This window comes from Onychostruthus taczanowskii, unplaced genomic scaffold (genome assembly GCF_017590055.1).
Source record: "Onychostruthus taczanowskii isolate IOZ18803 unplaced genomic scaffold, ASM1759005v1 scaffold101, whole genome shotgun sequence".
NCBI classification, from domain to species: Eukaryota; Metazoa; Chordata; class Aves; order Passeriformes; family Passeridae; genus Onychostruthus; species Onychostruthus taczanowskii.
In genome coordinates, this window is record NW_024496638.1 from 788,220 (window position 1) to 808,281 (window position 20,062).

Below are 20,062 nucleotides of genomic sequence, written 5' to 3' on the forward strand. Positions count from 1 at the left end.
CAGGGTTTGAAGCCTCTGGAGTCTGAGACCCAGTCCCAGCTCCAGACTGGCAGTTCTTGCCAAGCTGCTGGGAATTCAGTGCTTGGCTGCTCAGCCGGCCCCTGAGGTCAAAGAGGGGGTCACATAACCAGGTTTTGGTACAACAGTGCTGATTTCTGGCAACCTGAACACAAAACTTTGCAGCAGGGCCAAGGGGCAGCTCTAGGCCAGCAGCGAGGCACAGTGAGTGTGCAGCGACAGCCAGCCACAAATACCAAGTACATAAAAGCCTCAAGCTCCAAAGGACCACCAGAACCAGCAGCTGCAGAGATCAAGGTGAGTCATACTTCTGTCCTTTGTTGTCCCAATTCTTGTTTAATAAGCCACAGAACCATTAAGATGCAGGAAGTTTACAGCTCTGCCCTCTTGGAATGGGAATGTTGGAGCTGCTCAAGCACCTTCATCACATCCCAGTGCATTCCAGTGCCTCACTCACACTCTGCAGTCACCCTTCATATAAAAATCTTCACACAAACACTGGAACACTGCTCTTCCCACAATACAAACACTTGAAAAATGCCTCTAAGGATTTTTCTTCCCTTACTTTAGAGGAGAACAGGGCTTCTTAAGTACAGACCCAGCACTTGTTCATTCAAGTTCATTGATTGGCTTTTAAGTCATTTCTTCCTCTTCTGTTTTAGATCTTTAGTCTTCTTAAATTTCTTCTGTTGCTTGGGTCCACGTGCTGTTTCTAGTTTTCTTTTCTTCTCACTGGAAAACAGGAACAAAACATCTGTTAAAAATATACTGGCTTGCTACCTAGCATGGAAATTTTTGTTGTAATATGGGAGTGAGGGAGAAAATTTAAATGTGGTGCTAGAAAAAGCACAAACAAGAGCCTTAGATTTTATAGTGTCCTGAGATTCTCTAACCCAGAAGCTCTTGATTTTTAGCTCTTGTCATTGCTTTTCAAAACTTTATCTGTCCTAAATGGGGCACATGGATTTCAGAGTACCTAGAAGAGAAACTACAATGGATCATTTTAAACATTCAAGTTTGTCCCTTCAGTTTTGTCACTGGATTCTGACTCAAGCAAACACAACAAGAATTCCAAGCTCTGATCTTTATAAGTAACTGCTAAGACTCTCTCCTTCCTGGAAGGCTTTTGGAAACTTACACCTTCCAGCATTCATGGAAAAAACCATGAAAGGGTGGAACAGAGATCACAAAATTACTTGAGCTGTCAGGCACTCCAAGAAGGGGAAATAAGTGAGCAAGGAAGTCCCAGCTATAAATCCCCAAGGAAAAATATGGGAAAATTACATGCTGGGCAGGAAGAAAGAAGATGGATGAGAACTAAGGAATTGCAGAAACACAGACATTTTCCAGGCTCAAGCTCACTTTTAAAAGAATTCTTTCCTGAATTTGCATTTTCTCCACTGGCACCTCCAGGGGCTCCCACTGAGTGTTAGATCCCAAAGCAAAAGGGGCAGTCAGGTGGAATGAGTGACCCAAGGGCGGAATAGTCTCAGCTTCTGTGTGGATCAGGATCAGATCATCAGCAATAAAGTCAGAATTAAACAAGTTAAGGAAGAGAGGACTATCCTTAGAGCAACACAGAAAGACCAGGAAGTGGAGCTTGCAGCTGCCCACATCCCAATTCTGCCAGGAAAACTGAGGATGGAGGCAGGTCACTGAGGTCACTTAACCTGCATTTAACCCTTAGACTTCACTCTTTTGGAAAACATTTCAACAAAGCCAGCAGGAAGAGGAGAGATCTCTGGAATATTTCAACTTCCTTTACCTTTTCAAGCTGACGACGGAAGCGTTCTGTCCTGCCTTGCTCAGCACCTCGTTCCACTCCTCATCATCCCCCCGGATAATGTACCTAAGTGGGAAAGGTAAAGGAAAATTCAAGTCAAATTGTTAGCACAGATGGAAAAACCATAGAAATAAGGTGTTTCTACTGTCAGGCACACACTGCCCTGCAAACAAAGCCACTGTGCCAGCACCCAACCAAATGGGATTTGGGAAACACACACCAGGTCAGGTGGCAAAGCTGCCGTGGGACAGCTTTCCTAGATCAGTCTGGGAAAAAGGGAAGAGCTGCAGCTTGCTTTTGAGAAGAGAAATAAAGACAAAAATTGCTACTCAAATAAGCTCATGGCCTGGGGCCCTTGTCTGGGTGTTCAAGCACCCTGGAAATGACACCCAGATTTAAAGAGGCAAAGCAATTGTGTAGCAAAATGGAATGACTGCTCTCCATCTCAAGTTCCTGGAGGTTTGGAATAGATAAGGCTTTGTTCACAAAGCTGAACAATGTTGGACAAAGCCTCACAAGTTTTCTACAACCTGCATTGAAAAGTATTCAAAATAAATTTTTGTCTCTCCTCGTGGGGAACAAAAATCTATTTGTGGCTGAAGAACAAAAAAAAAGGAAACACAGTCCAAAATGACAAAAAGGTATGTAGCACTATCAGTGCCACAAAATGGAATTAATTTTAAAACATTCTGGTTGTATTATTTTCCTCATGTGACTGACTTGCAAGTCACTTCAAATCACATCCATTCTTGTCCTTTCTTCAAACTTGACAGCCAAAGATTCAAAGAAAGTTTTATTCCTTTTGCCAGATGTAACAGAGACCAATTTAGAGCCAAGCCCGACAACTTTCCTGGGACATCAGCACAGTGAACACTGCTTGTAAGACAGAAAGTGGGAAGGGAGAGGGAAGAGAGAGTCAGTGCCATCTGCAACTCCTGTTGGGCCAGAAAGACAGAAATCTGCTGACACGTAAGTAAAAGCTCTGCTACCTTGCCCTTTTTGTGTTGATTTGGGGTTTTTTGTGTTCTACCCCCTGCTGACAATGCACACTGGTTCCCATTTACTGATGGCTTACTGCACCTGTAGCCTTGTGCACAATTCCCAGCAAGACCCAGCATTCCACCCAGGGAAAAACTGGATTTGAGACCCAGGCAGATGAATTCTTACTGTGTAAGGTCCATCTCCTTCAGCTTCATCACCTCCTGCTTGTGCTTTTCTTGGAATTCCTTTGCAGCCTCCTCCTGCAACAGGACAGCACAAGATGCATTAGGTCCTGAGGGCAACAATGACTTTGTAATGAGAGGAAAATGCCTTTTCCTACAAATACATCCCCTAAAACAAATATCATCTGGTCCTGAATAGCTTCTCTCTTGTATCTAATTGCATTTTTACCTTATTTGCACACACAAACTTGTAATTTTCTGTGAAAACCCCATACTGCAGCTTAAAGCACAATTCCACCTGCACATAAAGCAAACTGTCAGGTTTTAACTCCCTTACAGTGCCAGACGTGGTGTGGAACCCTTTCCATTCAATAAAATTTAATGTTTCTGCCCTCAGGTGAGCTCCCTGAAGTGTTTACATATGAACCAGGAATAACATTTGTAATTACCAAATCGTCATTTAAAGATTTCAGCGTTGGCTCCATCACAACATCCTTTGTTGCTGCCATCTGCTCCTCCACAGCTTTTTCCTGGACTGAGTTGAACAGCTGAAAATGAAACAACCCAGCACATGTAAGACTTGGTTTTTAAAACACCATTTATCACCTCTACAATGAACTCCTAAATCCAGACTTCAGGAGCTTTGCTATCCTAAACCTTAGAGAGAAAGAAAACCAGGAACCAGTTCAAAATCTTTCTAATTATTTTACTGGATTTCAAGTCTACCTCTAGATAACACTGGAATTATTTTTTTTTTTTCCAAGGAAAGCTGACATGCCACCAATGCTCTGAACAATGGCTCAGGCAACAAGGACTGTCTGCTCAGCATTCTGGTCAGGGCACTTCAACATGGAAAACCATAAGATAAGCACTCTTATCTGGGAAATCACTACACAGAATCATTAAGTGGTTTGGGCTGGAAGGGACCTTAAAGATCATCCAGTTCCAAACCCCCTGCCATGGGCATTTAAATCATTGCCACACATTTTCTAGCTGGGATTTTCCCCACCTTGCCAAGAAATTTCTGGTCAGTAACTGGGGATGTGTTAAGAATGCCCAGCTCTGATCCAGCCCTCTCTTAGTGTTGTATTTTCTGTTAATTTTGGAATTATGGTCCCACATGACCAAGGCTTGTCCTGCTGCTCCCACCTGCACTACTTTGCGGATGATCCTGTTGAAGAGCCCCATCAATTGACTGCTGGGCAATTCCAACTCCTTTTCCAGCTGGTCCAGAGACTTATGCTGCAGGCCAATCCCTAGGAAAAGGGCCTGAGGGAGAGACAGGTATTTCAGCCAGAGAGCAAAGACAGACACACATTCCCCACCTCACTCCCCGGGCTCCCCCCAAATCCACACACACCGACTGTGCAGCAGAGAGGGAGATGTCTCCCATCTGGCTGAGGAAGAACATCCTGGCAATGGTGGGAACCATGTCCATGATGAGGTGGTAGTCCACCATGTTGCGGGAGTACATCTCCAGCCTCTTCAGGTCGTACGGGATGAACGCTGACTCCAGCTCAGCACGGCTGATGGCTGGGGACCACAGAAACACAGCAAGGTTGGCAACGTTCCTCAGAGCACCCAGGACCTCAGTGCTTAGCCTTTATTCAGGTATTTAGTATTTTTCCTTTGCCTTTAACAATTCACATTGGTTTTGCTGTGAAAGAGGTTTGTTCCCTTGTTGCAGCAGAAAAGCCCTCTAGCCAGCACAGACACTAAAACCCCACAAGGTACAGGTACCAAGCTCTCCCCAGAGGATTCTCCTCTGCTGAACATCTTGAGAAAACAGCAAATTGAGGTGCCAGGCTCCAGCCATGCTGTCATGCTGTCCCAGTCAGGGTACTCACGTGCTTGGGGCTGCTGTTTGATATTTTTGTTCTGTAGAATATTCAGTGCCAAGGAGGGAGAGAAGGTGCTGAACTGGTAGGAAAGCAGGGAAAGGAAGCGTCTCCTAAAATCTACAGGGCAAGAGGACAAAATAAATTACCCTAGTGGACCTCTAGAATAATAAACAGCCCAGAGGGTTCTTGCAGAGTCAGCAGGAGCAGAGTTACCTTTCCAGAAGGCAGTGAGCCAAGGTTCCTGCTCAGAGTCCTCTTCATTGAGCATCTTCAGCATGATGCAGGAATGCTCCCCTGTCAGGTCATTCTGATAAATAAGATACAGTTCTGTGATTCTGTGAAGGATTTCCCATCACCCCCATGAACCTCCCGCACTCTGTGCTCAGCTGAGGAAGGAAAATACCTTCTAAATCAACCACAACAAATGCATCAACTGGTACTGACCACCTCCACCTAATGGAAAACCTATGAACTTCTAGAATTTGGTAAATCTCAGCTATTTCACCAATAACTGCATTAATAGCCCTCAACAGCTCTAAATTTTTATGTGCAAACTACTTGGAGGCCCACATTCCCAACCCTAAAACTCTACTCCTTAACTATAGGCCCAAAGAACAAAAATGAACATAAACCAAGCCTTAAAAGCAGCCTCAGCAAACCTTCCTGTCCCAAACTCCTTCTCCCAGAATCTACTGGAATGCATGCCCAGGGATTTCAGCAGGGCTGGATTTTCACTCAGGAACAGTGTGGTACTTACAGGGGTCTGCCTCAGATAAACAGGCACAAACCCAGCACGCTTCCAAAACCTGGGAAAAAGAGGGAACACACTGAGAATTATGGAGCTAAGTAAGTAATAAATTGTGGTTAAATGCAGTTTATCCACTGTACAAGGACAGCTGGTGAGGAGCAACCAAAAGTCTCTAAGACACTCCAACAGTCAGAGCAAATGAGCTTTCTGTCAGAAAGCAGGCACAGCACCCACCTGACTGAGGGTCTGACTGACTGTAATGTCAAAAAATGCACAAACTTTCAAGGTGCTGTGAAAGGCATTTACATCAGTCAGGAAAAGAAACCACCAGCCCTGAAGTCAGCAGCACCCCAAGTTTCTACAGGTCACAGAGATGAGAATTTAACCACTCCCTACCTATCACAGGCTGTTCTTACTTCTACAGCCTGGAAAAATTGGGCAAGTAAAGCTCATTGTCTGCTTAAGAAGGGCAAGATGTAACTGGGAAATAGAATCATGTCCTACTTGAGCAATCTGGGTGTCAGGCCGTAAGACACCCCGAGATAGTCCAGGTGCTCAGCTTGTCTCTCACTCAGTTTGAGCAGCAAAGGAGGCAAATCTTTCCGGGGTGTCACAACCTCTTCTAATAAACCAACAGTCTGGAAAAGAAAGTGGGAATGGGTTAGCAGCATTCCCCACAGAAAGCTGCAAATTAAAGCTCTTCTCTATGAAAATCAAATCTGAGTATTTCCTCCCTACAGAGTGGAGACTTACAGGGGAAATTATGAAGCTTAGCACGACAGAAAATTAAAAAAAAAAAAAATACTATACCTCACTCCTCACAGTTGTGATTTCTTTAGGTTTTTGAACTGTTTCTTCTTCCAAACATGGGAATTTGCCTTCATAGTACATCTGCAGCAAAGTCAGAGCTCTGCTGCCATAGCCCATCTGTGAAGAAGCAACAACACACGGTAAGCAAAACGAGGTCTGATTTTTAATCTAAGGCAACAACTCCTTAAAACCCATTAACAAACTGCAGACATCACTCAGTCACCGCAAAAATGAGTGATGTCTGCAGTGGGTTTTAAATACATTTAATAATATTTTAAGTTTTTTTAAGGTTTTTTTGGTTTTGTTTTTAGATAGGAGACTGTTATATATCTGTTTTTCTCAGAAGTAAAATCAATTAAGTGAAATGGAACAGTTCTAAAAAGATTTTTTTTTCTTTTTCTGGAATCAAAGGTAGATAAGTTCTACCAATTAAGTGAAATTGAACAATTCTAATAGATTTTTTCTTTTTCTGGAATCAAAGGTAGATAAGTTCTAGTTTTGTTCCCAGTTTGAAGATTTGCAATGATGTCCACCTCAGAAGTAGAAAAGAAAAATACTTTCTTTTTTGGCCATGTGGTAGCTCCAGGGAGAAGGACAGTACAGAAAAAATCAGCATCAGCTGTGATAGTTCAGGGCTGTGTAGTAATTTTTGAGGCTTAACTCTGGCACTCAGAAAATGCCAAACACTTGGTAACATCACAGTAAATATCCCTGGATGTGCACGGTGGCTCGGGATGCTCCCATGCTGCCAAGGGAGCACTGGTTTGGTGCCCTGAGCTTAAAATGCTAAGAACTGGAGGCAGTGCAGTGTTTTCCCTGTTGCTGAGCTGTGCCTGGAGAGCCATTTCCCCTGGCCCAGCCCAGCTGGGGGACAGGTACTTTACCCCCTGGTAATCCGGGTGAACCGCGATGCGAACGACGCGCCCGCCGGAGAGGCCCCCAAAATCCGGATCCTGGAACTGCACAAGGGACAAAAAGCCCATTTAAAGGACACAGCTGGGCACTCTGGAAACAAGAAATACACCCTGGGTGCCAGTGCACAGCCAAATCACCCACCTGCTCTGAAATGGTCCAGGGAATAAGATCGCCAGAGGCTTTCTTTCCCCTGGAGAGGCTGTTCATGATGGACTGGCGGGAGATCTCTCCCTCCATGCACACCTGCCAGGAAAGACACAAAACCATGAACACACATAGACACACACACACACACACAAAGAGACACACACACACACAAAATGCTTCCTCCTGCTCAACTAGACCAGGATCAAAACTGACACTCGAGTCATTCTCTTACCTGAACAACAGCCAGGACTTCTGGTAATGAATTCTGGGTGGGTGGAACAGGAGGCAAAAGGCAGAAGAGATGATGGGCAGGGGCATCAGAGAGCATCTGGAGGTCATTGGGGGAGTTCTGGAGGGTGAAGACATCAGAAAGGTCAAAAACTGTTCAGAGAATCACAGAATACCCTGAGATGGAAGGGACCCACCAGGATTGAGTCCAGCTCCTGGCCCTGCACAGGACAACTCCAAAAATACCTGAGAGTGTTACCCAAATGGTTATTCCATGAGGAGAGCTTCAAAGTCCAGCTGATTTCTAAATAATCCCTCTATTTTCCAAATTTAGAGCTATTAGGAGATATGGAACTCATACAATGCTGAGGGATGGAGGAGCTCCCAGGCCAGGTGATGGCTGTCACACCCCCAGACAGTGTCTGTTCTCAAGGGAAACCTTGTGCTCTAATATGTATGAACCTGAATTTCCTATTTTCATACAGCTCCTTATCCCCTAAGTAAGAAATCCAAAATTTTTTTTAAGCCTTAGATTTTTAGAACTCAGTAGTTCAGCACTTCTGGACTTCCCCACTCACATTTACAGACCACCCCTGGTCTTGAAACCTTGAGATGAATTATTCCTCTTTTCAGTCTCATAATGGTGCTGTTCCTGATGAACCTGAGGCCACCAGAACATGGTAAAGAGAACTGCAAATGACGTTCAGCACTGATAAAATCCTGACAAGCATGGAGGCTCACTTAGAATTTTAGTCTCTACATCTTCTCAAGGCAAAAATATTCCAGACTATCTGGAAATCCAGTATGTACAGCCAGGACTGGGGCAGAGATCTCAGAGAAAGGAGAACACCGCTCTGTACACAACAAGAAGCAACAGAAGCTGTTGAGAAATCTCAATCAGGCTGTCATAACAAGCACTTCTGTCCCCAGAAAATTCCACACTGAAATTGGGAATGAAACTGGATGGAAGAAGCCCAAGCCCTACCTTGTAGTGTGAAGCCACATAGAGGGCCATCAGCCTCTGCAAGAAAACTTCTGATGCTCTGTGGTAACAAAAGAGTGTGTCTCTATTTACATAGTATCTAAACACAGGGATTAAGGAAAAAAACCTCCTTGGGAACTAGGAAAAAGCTTCCTGTTGGTTAATTTTCAACATTTAGGCCACAAGCTGGCTTGTCTTCTTAGACCCCACAGCTTACACCTACAAGAATAATTGATGCTGGGCAGTGCTTGCAGCTTTCACACCCTTCAGCTGTAAAGATAAACCTTTTGTAACTCCAGCAAGGGCTTCCCCTCATGCAACCCTTCCTTGAGGTTGTCTCTGCAGCAAAACTGGGCTTTGGTGGTGTCCTGGCAGGACCCAGCGCCACGAGAGCTCAACTCCAGGAGCGAGGTCTTAAGGAAAAGACCGTGTGCTGAGCTTATCCCAACCATCAGCAAGGCTGAGAACCTTCCAGGAAGGATACAGGTCACAGGTGTCTGGCAGAGGGCAGCCAGAGATGATCCTGGTGATGTTGAGGCAGTCCAAGCACAGGAGGTCATTCAGCCACTTCTCCACGGGGTCCCCAGGCGCGTACCTGATGGACTCGTGCAGGGACACCTCGTGCAACGTGCGAGCTGTAAGGGTAGCAAAGGACACTCAGTGCTGGAAGCCACAGGCAGACAAGCACCCCACAGGATCCCCGTGCTCCCAAGGGCTCCCAGATCAGAAAACTGTCACACGCTGACTTTTCACCTCTTAAAAGCCTTCCATCTGAAACTTGTGAGGGAAAGCAGCAGAGTTCTGTCACTTCCCCACACAAACCCCTTCCCACGGCTGCAAAGCACACGGATCAGGCGGACAGCAGCCCCAGGACACACAAAGGCTGCGTGGGACACAGCCCACAGGTGCTGTACCTGAGGTGAGCTTGGCCGTGGCTGTGGATTTGTTCTCTGCTGTCAGGGTCACCTGGCTCTGGGCGCTCTGCTGGCGGAGCTGCTGGATGAGCTTCAGGGACAGCGACCGCCCGGTGCCCTCGTACCTGGGAACGGCACACAGAGAGCCTGAACCAGGAACCACAGGAACCAGGCAGCCATCCAGAGTGCCTGCTCCAGCCTTACCCATTGATGGTGGAAGCCATGAACACCAGGTAAGGGCCCAGCAGGTTCTTCACCAGGGGCAGAGGAATGGCAGCAGCTTCGTCGATCACCACGAGCTCGGCCTGGCCCAGCTTCACAGAATCGGCAGGGTGGATGTACTGCAAAGGAGGGGACACTGTCACTGCAGCAGCTGCCACCAGGGAAACACCAGGGTTCACAAAGCTGGGGCCCTGGGAAGCTCTTTGCTGTCCCTGCTCTCCTCAAAATACCAAGGCAGAGACTGAGATGTGGAAAAGCAGAAAGTCAGGAGAGGGCTCATGTTGCCCTAACAAGGACTGGCTCACACATCTCGTTTGGCACAAATCCACAGCAATTCATCTGCAGAGGTGAGGAAAATGAAGGAAATCTAAGCACTAAAAGCTCTTCCTGCACTGCTCCTGATGCCTTGAGAAGGCTGGCCTAGAACAGAGGCTGGACAGAGTTAAAGAATAAAGCAGGGATTTATTAAAGGCCTCAATGGATCCACCTTGGGCAGCACAAGAGCCCAGCCAGGGCTGCACCCACAATGGTCCCAAAATGGACAACTGGTCACGAGGTCTCTCACTTTTATCAGTTCTGCTCCATTTGCACACTGGAGTTAATTGTGCAACCACAGCTTCAGGTTATGAAGTCCCATCCTCCCAGAATTCTCTCTTCAGTTCCCTGTTATTTATGCTTTTTGGGCCTGAGGCTGTAACAGCTGTCCATGGTTCTCAAGCTGGAAAAGGAATTGTTTTGTCTGCCTACCCTGTGAAGAGACTTCACTAACACTTAATATGAAACTCAGAGTTATACACTAAGGCAGCACAGAATCTGAAAAATTTGAAAGCTAAAACTTAAGGCATCACTCCTTCCACCTTCCTTTGCTTTTGCTTTGGGAGAATCCCACGAGGGAGCTTTGCAATCTACAAGTTATTCCCTGAAAGAGAGAAGGTATTTTGAGGAAGTCACTCCCTGAAGATCTGCCTTACAGCAAAACCCACCAGGACAGCTCCACATCACACAGAATGAACACGCTTAAAATCAAAACAGCTTCAACATTGGCAAAAACTACAGCCAGGAACAAACCTGGAAAGGTAAAAATGCCAATTACCTGGATAGTCTGCCTGTGCTCCTTGAACACATTCACTCTGACCACTGCCTTGTTGAACTCTGGATTTAAGGACTGAACAATCTCATAGTCCAGGTGCTCCTGGAAAATAACATTTTAAACAACATAAAAAAGCCAGTATCTAAGAAAAAAATAATTTACCATCATCAAAATAAGCTCAGACACTGTTATTTCACATTCTAATCAAAAATTCTTATAAAAGCTTTAAAGGTCTGAGAACTGGGAAATTATTTGCTGATGTTAAAATCTGCTTCACAAAGAAACTGGTTTACCCTGCTTAAAAACAGAGAAGGAAACACAGCTCTACCATGATTCCTTTTCTTGCAGAACATGGTAAAAAAGGCTGGTAGCAAATATATGTAGCCAAAAGCACAGATGAGGTGTAAAACTCCTAAGCAGGAATGCTTTGAAAATATTGTAAAATAGTCTGCTCCCCTCACCTGATACTGCAGTGCATCAAAGCCTTTAAATATGAACTCAAAGAGAGTGTGAAGGTTGTCAGGGCTGGGAGATGTGACAAAGATATTGGAGTAACTGCAGAGAAAAACACAAAACAAGAGCTGAACGATTTTTCTAACAGACTTTACCATGTAAGTACTAGACAGGATGGGCTTTTAATAGGAGGGGTTGACTTCACCTAATGACCAAAACAAAGCAGATTCCTCTAGACACTAATCTTGATTTATGTGTGATTATTTTGAGTTTTAAGACAAATTTGACTGAAAGATACAATCTTGTCAAGATATGATCTTGTATCAAAAGATTCAAGATTAAAAATGAGGAATTTAAGACTGGAAATTACAAATATATTCAGATCCTGTCATCTTGGTTTTCTTTGTGTTTTTTTTTTAAACTCAGGAATGCAGAGAAGGCCTGGGGCATTGTGGGGGGATCACTCACCCAAAAGCCACTGCTCCAGCAATGGCCAGCCCCAAAGCAGCAGATTTCCCTCGTCCCCTGGCTGCTGTTAATGCCACAGTGCTCCTCAGGGTCTTCTCAGAAATGGCTTCAATGAATTTTAGAACTGCCTTTGCCTGAGGATTAGAAAGCCCCCAGAAAAACAGAGTTTGAGTTTCCCTCACACCCAGAGAAGCTCAGCTCTGCCCAGCACACCTGATGCCTTGTGAAGGCTGGCCTAGAACAGAGGCTGGCCAGAGTTAAAGAATAAAGTAGGGATTTATTAAAGGCCTCAATGGATCCACCTTGGGCAGCACAAGAGCCCAGCCAGGGCTGCACCCAAAGTGAACCAAAATGGTCCCAAAATGGACAGCTGGTCACGAGGTCTCTGACTTTGATCAGTTCTGCTCCATTTGCATATTGGAGTTAATGTCCAATTACAGCTTCAGGTTATGAAGTCCCATCCTTCTTGTTTTTCTCTCTTCATTCTGCCATTGCTTATGATCTTGGGCCTGAAATTTGGATAATTTGTCCTTGGTCTACCTACCTTGTTTTGTCTCCCTACTCTGTGAAGAGAGCTTACTATCCCTTATTACGAAGCTCAGAACTACACACTAAAGTTGTAAAGAATCTGAAAAATATAAAAGCTCAACCTGAGGCATCACACCAACCTGATCCAGTGTTTTGCAGCCATCCACCAGCACTCCCACAGGCTGTGTGTCCTGCAGGCTCTCCTTCAGCTCCCTCAGCTCCAAGTCCTGGGGCCCCAGGCTCTCCTCCTGCGGGCACACAAACAGGATGAGCCAAGGACATTTCAGCACAATTCTACCTTTGTGGTGTCTTCTGACACCTTTGGTCAGGCAGAGAAAGGAATCTGGAAGGAAAAGTTACCACAAGAAGAATGTATTCCCCAAAACCATGAGAATTCATACAGACAGACATGTATTTAACACTTAAATTTCCAGGCATCTTCAGGAGAATGGTCACAAAGAGGTTCCCAATCCTGACTTCCCCAGGCTTGGAAGGGAAAACAGGGAAGGATTTTGCAGTACATAGTAATTACAGAATGGCATTGATAGCAAAAACAGACTAAAGAAGAGTGTTCTGAATAATTTAATTCCCTTTTCAGTCTTTGGACATTCATGATCTTTGTTACACCTCTCACATGAAGTGTCCATGCAGGGGGAAGAACTACTGCAGCACCAATACCAAAATAAAATCAAGACCTTCAGGGCCAAACAACAGACTTGGGCACAACCAGTTTTAGATGGAAATGAAGGCTGAATTTCCTGGTTGTCACTTAAAATTCCAAAGGGCACCAGCTTCTCCAGCCAACAGATGAGCATTTGTGCTGCTGTCAGTGCTGGCCTAATGACAAAAGGAGGTTGTTTTATTTATTTATTTTTTAATCAGTGCCCTGTTAGAATGTTTTCACAGCTCTGACAGAACCTGTGTTGGTTATTTCTTAGGCCACACGGCACAGCTTAAATGATTCAAGATTTCTGTTTAAAACTGGTTCCACTTTACTGCAGTCTACAACTGGAAGTGATAAAAGGATACATTTCTAACAGTGCAAAGATGTGTCTGGATTATCCTCAGGGAATTCTTCCTGGAATGTGACAGGTGTAACTCAGAAATTGAAAGAACTGCCACAGCTTCCAGCTGTGTCCTGAGCCTGCAATACACTTATTTCCAAAGTGCTCTCCCACCCTCCAACTGCCAAAAAAGTATTTTTATTGGTCTTGTCCCCTCTGCCCACCAGCTTGAAATCCCTCCATGCAACCACAATCAAGCTCCACCTCACTGGGCTGAGCAGCAGTACAGGAAAATTAATAAATATGGGCAAGCACAAAAAGAGATAGGACAGAAAATCTTTTAAAAGCAGAATATAGAAAAAACAGTCCCCAAGCTTCACCCACATAATTTTTGCAGAAGGTTCTGCTTCCTCTCTCCAATGCCATCCTTTGACATAAATCAGGGTGAAATAAAAAAAGAAATCCCTGTTTTTAAATCTTTAACACCCTGTGGCCAACTCGGAGGGATTTGTGGCAGGGAAAAGGGCTGGGGTCACTCACTGACCTGGGACTGGGGGGGCACAGGAGTGATGCTGGCAGCGTGGCTGGAGATGGGCAGGATGTTCAGCTGGTCATCAATCACCAGGCAGGTCTTGCACGAGGCCAGGGACAGAATGAACCTGGGCAGGCAGAGAAAACTCGGTAAAAACAGCAGCAGCACTCCCTGGTGGTTCATCTGAACACAGAGTATTCACAGCTGAGCTGCACGCCCAGCTTCCAGAAAAAGGCCTGATCCAATGCAGACCCGTGGGAAGTTTTCCCATCAGGAATAGCCAGTGCTGCTCCTGGTGCCTTCCTGGGGCTGACAGCCCAGCTCCTTTGCACTCTGAGCCACTCACCTCTCGTTGAACCTCCCCACCACATCCTGGTGGGCCTCTGTCCTGTACCGGGAGTGAACGTCCTGAAGGGAAAAGGGGAGAAACCAGAAAGAAAATGTGACGGTGACATTTACAGGATTATGACTCCTTCTTTCCCACTCTTGTCTCTCCACTTCCATCCACAGCACATCCCAGACAGGATCCTGACTTTGTGGTGAAGCACCCACATCTGCAGCATTTCAGAAATGCCCGAGTGTAACATATCCCACTCCATCTCCTCCCACTCCTGAATGAAGGAGCAGGAAAAGTGACGGAAGGAAGATAAGAGAATCAATAATAACATCATAGAATATAACAAATAACATAAACAACTTAACAGCACCCAGCCAGCATCACCTCAATGCAGCTGCTGGTAGAGAACAGACCCACAGTGCTGCACATACCATGGTCATTGTGTAGAGCTGCTTCAGGGAGTTCATAGTTCTCAGCAGAATCACCACAATTCCACCACCTTCCACTGTCTCCACAGTTCTGGCCAACAGGTTTGGAGTCAAGGCTTCAAAATCCTGGGCAGTAAAAAGAACTTCAGAGTTGCCCAGAGCCCAGCAGTGCAGCTGGCTCCTACTGGAAGGCACAGAAAGCCTAAATACTTTACTCCTCAAGGTTTCATTCCCACTTAAATTTGCACTAAGCAATGCCCTGCTCCAGCTCCTACCAACGAGGCCACCTCACACAACTCGCGAGGGACAAGCAAAGCCACCAAAACTGAAGTGACAGAAGCAACAAACCCCACTCCTGCAGCATTTCAACTGATTATTGCAGAGCCCTTTTTGGGGGGCAAGGAGCTCCTGACCTGAAGGACACACATCCCAAAGGTGTTCCCGAGGATCTTGTGAGTTTCGTTGTAGTAGCAGTAGCGGATGTTTGTGGCTGCTATGAACAGCTCGAAGGGATCATCATCCTTGATGTTCAGAGTTCCACTCTTGATCTTCTTCTGGAGCTGCCTCATCCTCTTCTTCCTGTGGCTGCAGGGGAAAAGAACATACAGGGGTTTTCTTGGGAAAGGGTCTGAGGAAAGTGTGCTCAGGCTGAGCCTGGAAGTCAGAGCTCAGTCCTAAACGTGACTGAGGTTAAACAGCTGAGGAACCCAAGTTTTGGGGTTAAAAAGGTGAGGGGGGGTTTGGCCCAGGGCACAGAGCCAGTGTTAGAGCCACAGGAGAAAAACCAGAGGTACTTTCTGCCGGTGCCAGCTCTGTTTTGGAAGCCAAATTTCAGTCCTGGAAGAGCAGATTTCCCCCAGCTGCTCCAGGAACAGCCCTGGCTTCCCCTCCCACGCCCCCCAGCCCCCAGGGACACGCGGGGCTCTCTCACCTGCTGAAGCCCAGCTCCTTCTTGTAGCACCACAGCACAGAGGGCCTGGCCTTCACCGTGGCCTTGGACAGCATGTGGTGAAGGATGACGACCTGCCAGGGCACACAGCACTCACAAACAGCTCTCAGGGAACACCACACAGCCAAGTGCTCTTCTACACTCCATTTCACAGCTGTGTTTCCACCGTGGAGGGCAGAGGGGCCCCTTGGCACAAAGTGAGGCTGTGTCTGCTCCAGGGCTGCTGGGTTTCACCTCCTGTTTCCTTAGCTCCCTTCTCTGCCAGAGCAACACTGATAATTCCAGGCTAAACACGGTTTTGTCTCTTATGGATAACCCATTCACATGGATTTTCCACAGAGGGTTTCAGTGAACACAACCAGACCTAGGAGATGCCAGAACCCAGCAGTAAATAATGCCAGCATTCCACTGCAACCTGAAGAACTCATTCTTTTCCAAGTTTTTGGTGGTTTTTTGGTTGGTTTTTTTTTTAATAATTAGTTTATCTTATTTGCCCACAGACTGGAGATAAATTAATTACCCAGCAGTTAGAACAGAACAGCAGCAGGAGCAGGGCAGGGATTGTTCCCCTCTGCTCAGCACAGGGGAGGGCAAATTCCTGGGCTCAGTTTTGGGCTCCTCACTGCAAGAAAGACACTGAGGGGCTGGAGCACGTCCAGGGAAGGGAATGGAGCTGGGGAAGGGGCTGGAGCACCAGGAGGGGCTGAGGGAGCTGGAAAGGGGCTCAGCCTGGAGAAGAGGGGGCCCAGGGGGGAACCTTATTGCTCTCCACAGATCCCTGATGGGAAGGGGCAGCCAGCTCAGCCAGCTCGGGCTCTGCTCCCAGGAACAAGGGGAGAGGAAATGGCCTCAGGCTGTGCCCGGGGAGGTTTAGGTTGGTTTTAAGGCAAAATTTCTTCCTTGAGCGGGCTGTCAAGTCCCCATCCCTGCAGGGATTTAAAAGCCAGGCAGATGTGGCACTTGGGGACGTGGGTTAGTGGCTGCTTTAGCCCTGCTGGACTCAGTGATCTGGGAAGCTTTTCCAGCCTGAACAACTCTGTGATTTTGCGAATGGATTTGTCCTAAACCGTGGTGGGTTTGCCGTGCTGTTCTTCCCCTCCCCACGCGAAAAACATAACGCCAGGGTCCCTGAAGAAAAACGAGTTTAGCACTGAATTTCCTCCAGACAACCTCACCCAGCAGCTTCACCTGCGAGACAAAAGCCTCACTCCGGGAGAGAAACCATTACAGGGCAGAACCGAGGGGGAAAAACCTCCAGCTGGCCAGAAACTTTAATATCCTTTGCCCCGGTTTAAAACCAAACCAAACCAAAGCCACAGCCCGCAGCCTGCCCTGCGCTCCATGTGACGTTCACGACTTTCCCAGACAGGAGATATCCCATGGAGCTCTCACACGCCATTTCCAGCCCCTCTGTCCCCGAGCTCCCTCCCCTGCTCTGGGGCTGGCAGGGTTTCATTCCCGCTGGAGGCGGAGCGGTTCCTGGGGGGAGCCGTACCTGGTCCTTGCCGCGGTCGCCCACCACCACGAACAGGCTGCGCCGCCGCTGCGCCACGCCGTTCTCGATCAGCACGCGGATGCGGTTGTCCACCTTGCGGCGCTGCATGGCCGCGGCTCTTCCCGGGGAGGCTCCCGGGGCCCTTCCCGCGGCTCCCGGGCTCTTCCCGGGGAGGCTCCCGGCGCTCTTCCCACGGCTCTTCCCTCAGCTCCCGGGTCTCTTCCCCCGGCTCCCGGCGCTCCTCCCCGGCCCCGCTCTCGCTGCACCACGTGGGAGCCACGTGGGGCCGGGCGCGGGCGCCGCGCAGCGTGGGAGGACCCCGGGGCTGCCCTTGGCGGCCGCCTGCGGGACGAGTCCGCAGGTGTGTGTGTGTAAATCCGCATTTGTGTAAATGCCCACACGCCCGTGCCCCGTATCCTGTGCTTCCCAGCTTCCCAGCGCTTCCTGTGCTTCCCAGTGGCCGGGTGTAGCCTTCACATGGGAAAGGACTCCTGCGCCCAGCCGGCTCCCAAAATCCCTGCGGGACACAGAGCGGCCCCTACCGCCCACAGCTCTCCTTTCCTTTCTCCTTTCCTTTCCTTTTTTTGGCGATTTATTCTAAACAAATCCTGCCTGTGACCCCTCCAGGCGCGTGTGGGCACAAAGAGCAGGTTTTATAAATTGAAATTATTTTATAGAGATAACTCCACACCTGCCAACTCTGAGTCTGGGTGGCCTTTGCTGCTGGGGGAGAGATGACAAACCCAAAACCCAAATATACATACATATATATGTGTGTATATCTATATATATCTATATCTATCTATCTATCTATCTATATATATAAGGGCATCTGGAGGCAGTTTTCCCAAGGAAACAAGAGCAAGCAGAACGCACCCAGGAAAGAACACATCTTCAGGATTCATTGTTACAGGACACTCAGCGACCCCCCATGGAATATCAGGAATATCAGGAATCCGGCTCCTCAGGAAGAGGAGGGAGCTGCTGACGTTTAACTCTGCTTCTTCATAAATCCAGCAGAGCTCTTTGAAAGTTTTCCCTACAAAATCCCAAGCTGCACAGCCATGGAGCAGCAACAAGAAAATGATTTCTCAACCGGAGCTGAAATGCCAGCAAGGTTTCAGCACACGGAATTTTATTTATTTCATTTATTACCAAAGTTGAGCCCAGCTATTTGCATAGATAGATTTATTCTTAGCTTTTAATACTGCTTTTTTTTTGTTTTGTTTTGTTTTTAACTTGAACATTCAAACAATAAAGTATTTAAAACCAGGTGACAGCGTAGGAAAAACGTGTTTAATACCAGTGGATGTATTTGGGGTTGTTTCAAAATGTAACAAAAATATGATAAAAATACTGAATTAATAATCATAAAGGCTGTAGAACAATTTTTTTCTTTAGGTGAACCCAGTTAAACCCAGTCACTGAGACAAAACCACCAACGAAACAGAAGTGTAGCAAGACAATCCCTTTAGTTACGAAATATTTGCTTAAAAGGGAGGGACATAAAACATTTAAATAGATTTATTTGTCAAGTGTTTACATAAGCCATGGACCAATTTGTTTCCAACGCTGAGTTAAAGAACTGCAAAGACATATATACAGGTTTGTTTAAGGCCATCAGAAAATTTAAACCCGACAACAAACTAAAAATTCTCAACACTTATGTGCTAGAAGCATTACTAAAATTCATTCTAAAATCCAAGAGCTTCAAAAGAGGAAGTACATTTTAATTTCATAAAAGTCTAACGGGTATTTCCTAAAATTTAGCTTGAGACCAAAATTCCAGGTGTCCTCTTGATCCTCCCTTGGGTAGGAATGGGCCAGCAGGGCTGGAACCGAGCCAGTTACACCCCTCTGACTCTTCTGTGAGTATTAAAGAGGGGAAGAGAATCTTATCTTGCTTTTAATAAAACTGCAGCGAGAGCAAAAAAGGTTAAATTCAGAAACAAATGCCAAGTTAGGCTGTAGTTTTCCTAATGCAGTTCTCCTACGTGCTACTCTAAGTGGCTTTTAGGAAGTGGATTTTGGAAAACAGATTTCCTTCCCTCCCTTAAGGCTGGATCCAGAGAGCCATGAATTTCATTTAATACCTTTCTACTCGAAAAGGCTCTGAAAGTAGTTCATAGAATAGCACCTCTGCCCTTAGATGAAGTCTAGAAAAGGAAATTTCTCATCACACTCTGCCACATCACACCAAAACCACACCCCTGAAGGACCTTCCCCACCTCCCTCCCTCTGCAAAAATGGATTGGCCAACAGGAAAATGCTGCAGTTTAAGCAATTGGCCCTCTCCATGACTGAGAGGTGTGCTGACAGAAAGAAGGGAATGTTCCCAAAGCTCCCTTATTTCTGTCAAAGTCAAAAGCTCCTTCCCTGAAGTTGTGCCACTGACTCCACAACAGCCAAGAGCAGTGCGAGGCCAACGGAGGGCTCAGATGCACTTGAACAAATTCTGTCATGTCAGGAACAACACCATTAGAAGGGAGCTTCCAGCAAAGCTGCAGACAATAAGCACAAATACATTGAAGGCCAGATTTAAATAAGGAAATCGTCCTCTAAGTTCTGTTGTTTGGGCTCGTTTCCTCCTTGCTCTCCAGATGTTCTGGGCCATCAGTGAGGGACACCTGCACCTTCCCACACATCCCTGCACGTTCACTGGTGCCAGCTCAGGTGAAGGGAAACCTTTCAGTCCCATCCATGCTCGGTGCAGATGGGAAACTGGAGAAACAGGTGCCCGGATTTTAGAAACTAAACCAGCCTCCTTCACACAGTCACAAACCTCAGCTCCAGCTCAAGCGTCCATGTCAACACTTTGCAATGAACTTCACCCAAGAACAGTTTCACATCAGCAGGAAGGATGGTCTGGATTTCCCAGGATGTGACTGCAGCCTCACAGAGGAATATCAAGATTCTTCCAGCCAGAGTTCTGCATCCACAAAGATTTTTCCCTCTTTGTTCTTAATCATATGAATTTTAAGAACTATTTCAGTATAATTTATCATTT

General features: G+C 46.6%; 1 protein-coding gene across 1 annotated transcript; it reads right to left on the bottom strand.

Moving 5' to 3' along the window:
- Positions 1-334: 334 nt before the first annotated feature.
- Positions 335-17,310, bottom strand: NAT10 (N-acetyltransferase 10). Its single transcript, XM_041412005.1, has 28 exons — positions 17,056-17,310; positions 15,543-15,634; positions 15,025-15,196; positions 14,615-14,737; positions 14,193-14,254; positions 13,859-13,973; positions 12,451-12,558; positions 11,783-11,916; positions 11,323-11,416; positions 10,865-10,963; positions 9,754-9,890; positions 9,550-9,674; positions 9,120-9,270; positions 8,639-8,735; positions 7,658-7,774; positions 7,420-7,521; positions 7,248-7,322; positions 6,364-6,480; positions 6,058-6,191; positions 5,563-5,611; positions 5,019-5,112; positions 4,812-4,922; positions 4,325-4,497; positions 4,114-4,233; positions 3,414-3,512; positions 2,969-3,042; positions 1,784-1,867; positions 335-750 (listed from the first exon to the last, which is right to left on the bottom strand). The coding sequence occupies exons 1-28, from the start codon at positions 17,161-17,163 to the stop codon at positions 657-659; spliced, it is 3,060 nt and encodes a 1,019-aa protein (XP_041267939.1). The 5' UTR covers positions 17,164-17,310; the 3' UTR covers positions 335-656.
- Positions 17,311-20,062: the final 2,752 nt, after the last annotated feature.

Bases quoted from the DNA above. Each gene is read 5' to 3' on its own strand.
- NAT10 (XM_041412005.1), bottom strand. From the start codon at position 17,163: ATGCAGCGCCGCAAGGTGGACAACCGCATCCGCGTGCTGATCGAGAAC. The intron at 11,917-12,450 runs GTTGGTGTGATG...TCTAATCCTCAG, and splicing joins GCTGCAAAACACTGGATCAG to GCAAAGGCAGTTCTAAAATT. The intron at 10,964-11,322 runs GTGAGGGGAGCA...GTTATTTTCCAG, and splicing joins TTGATGCACTGCAGTATCAG to GAGCACCTGGACTATGAGAT.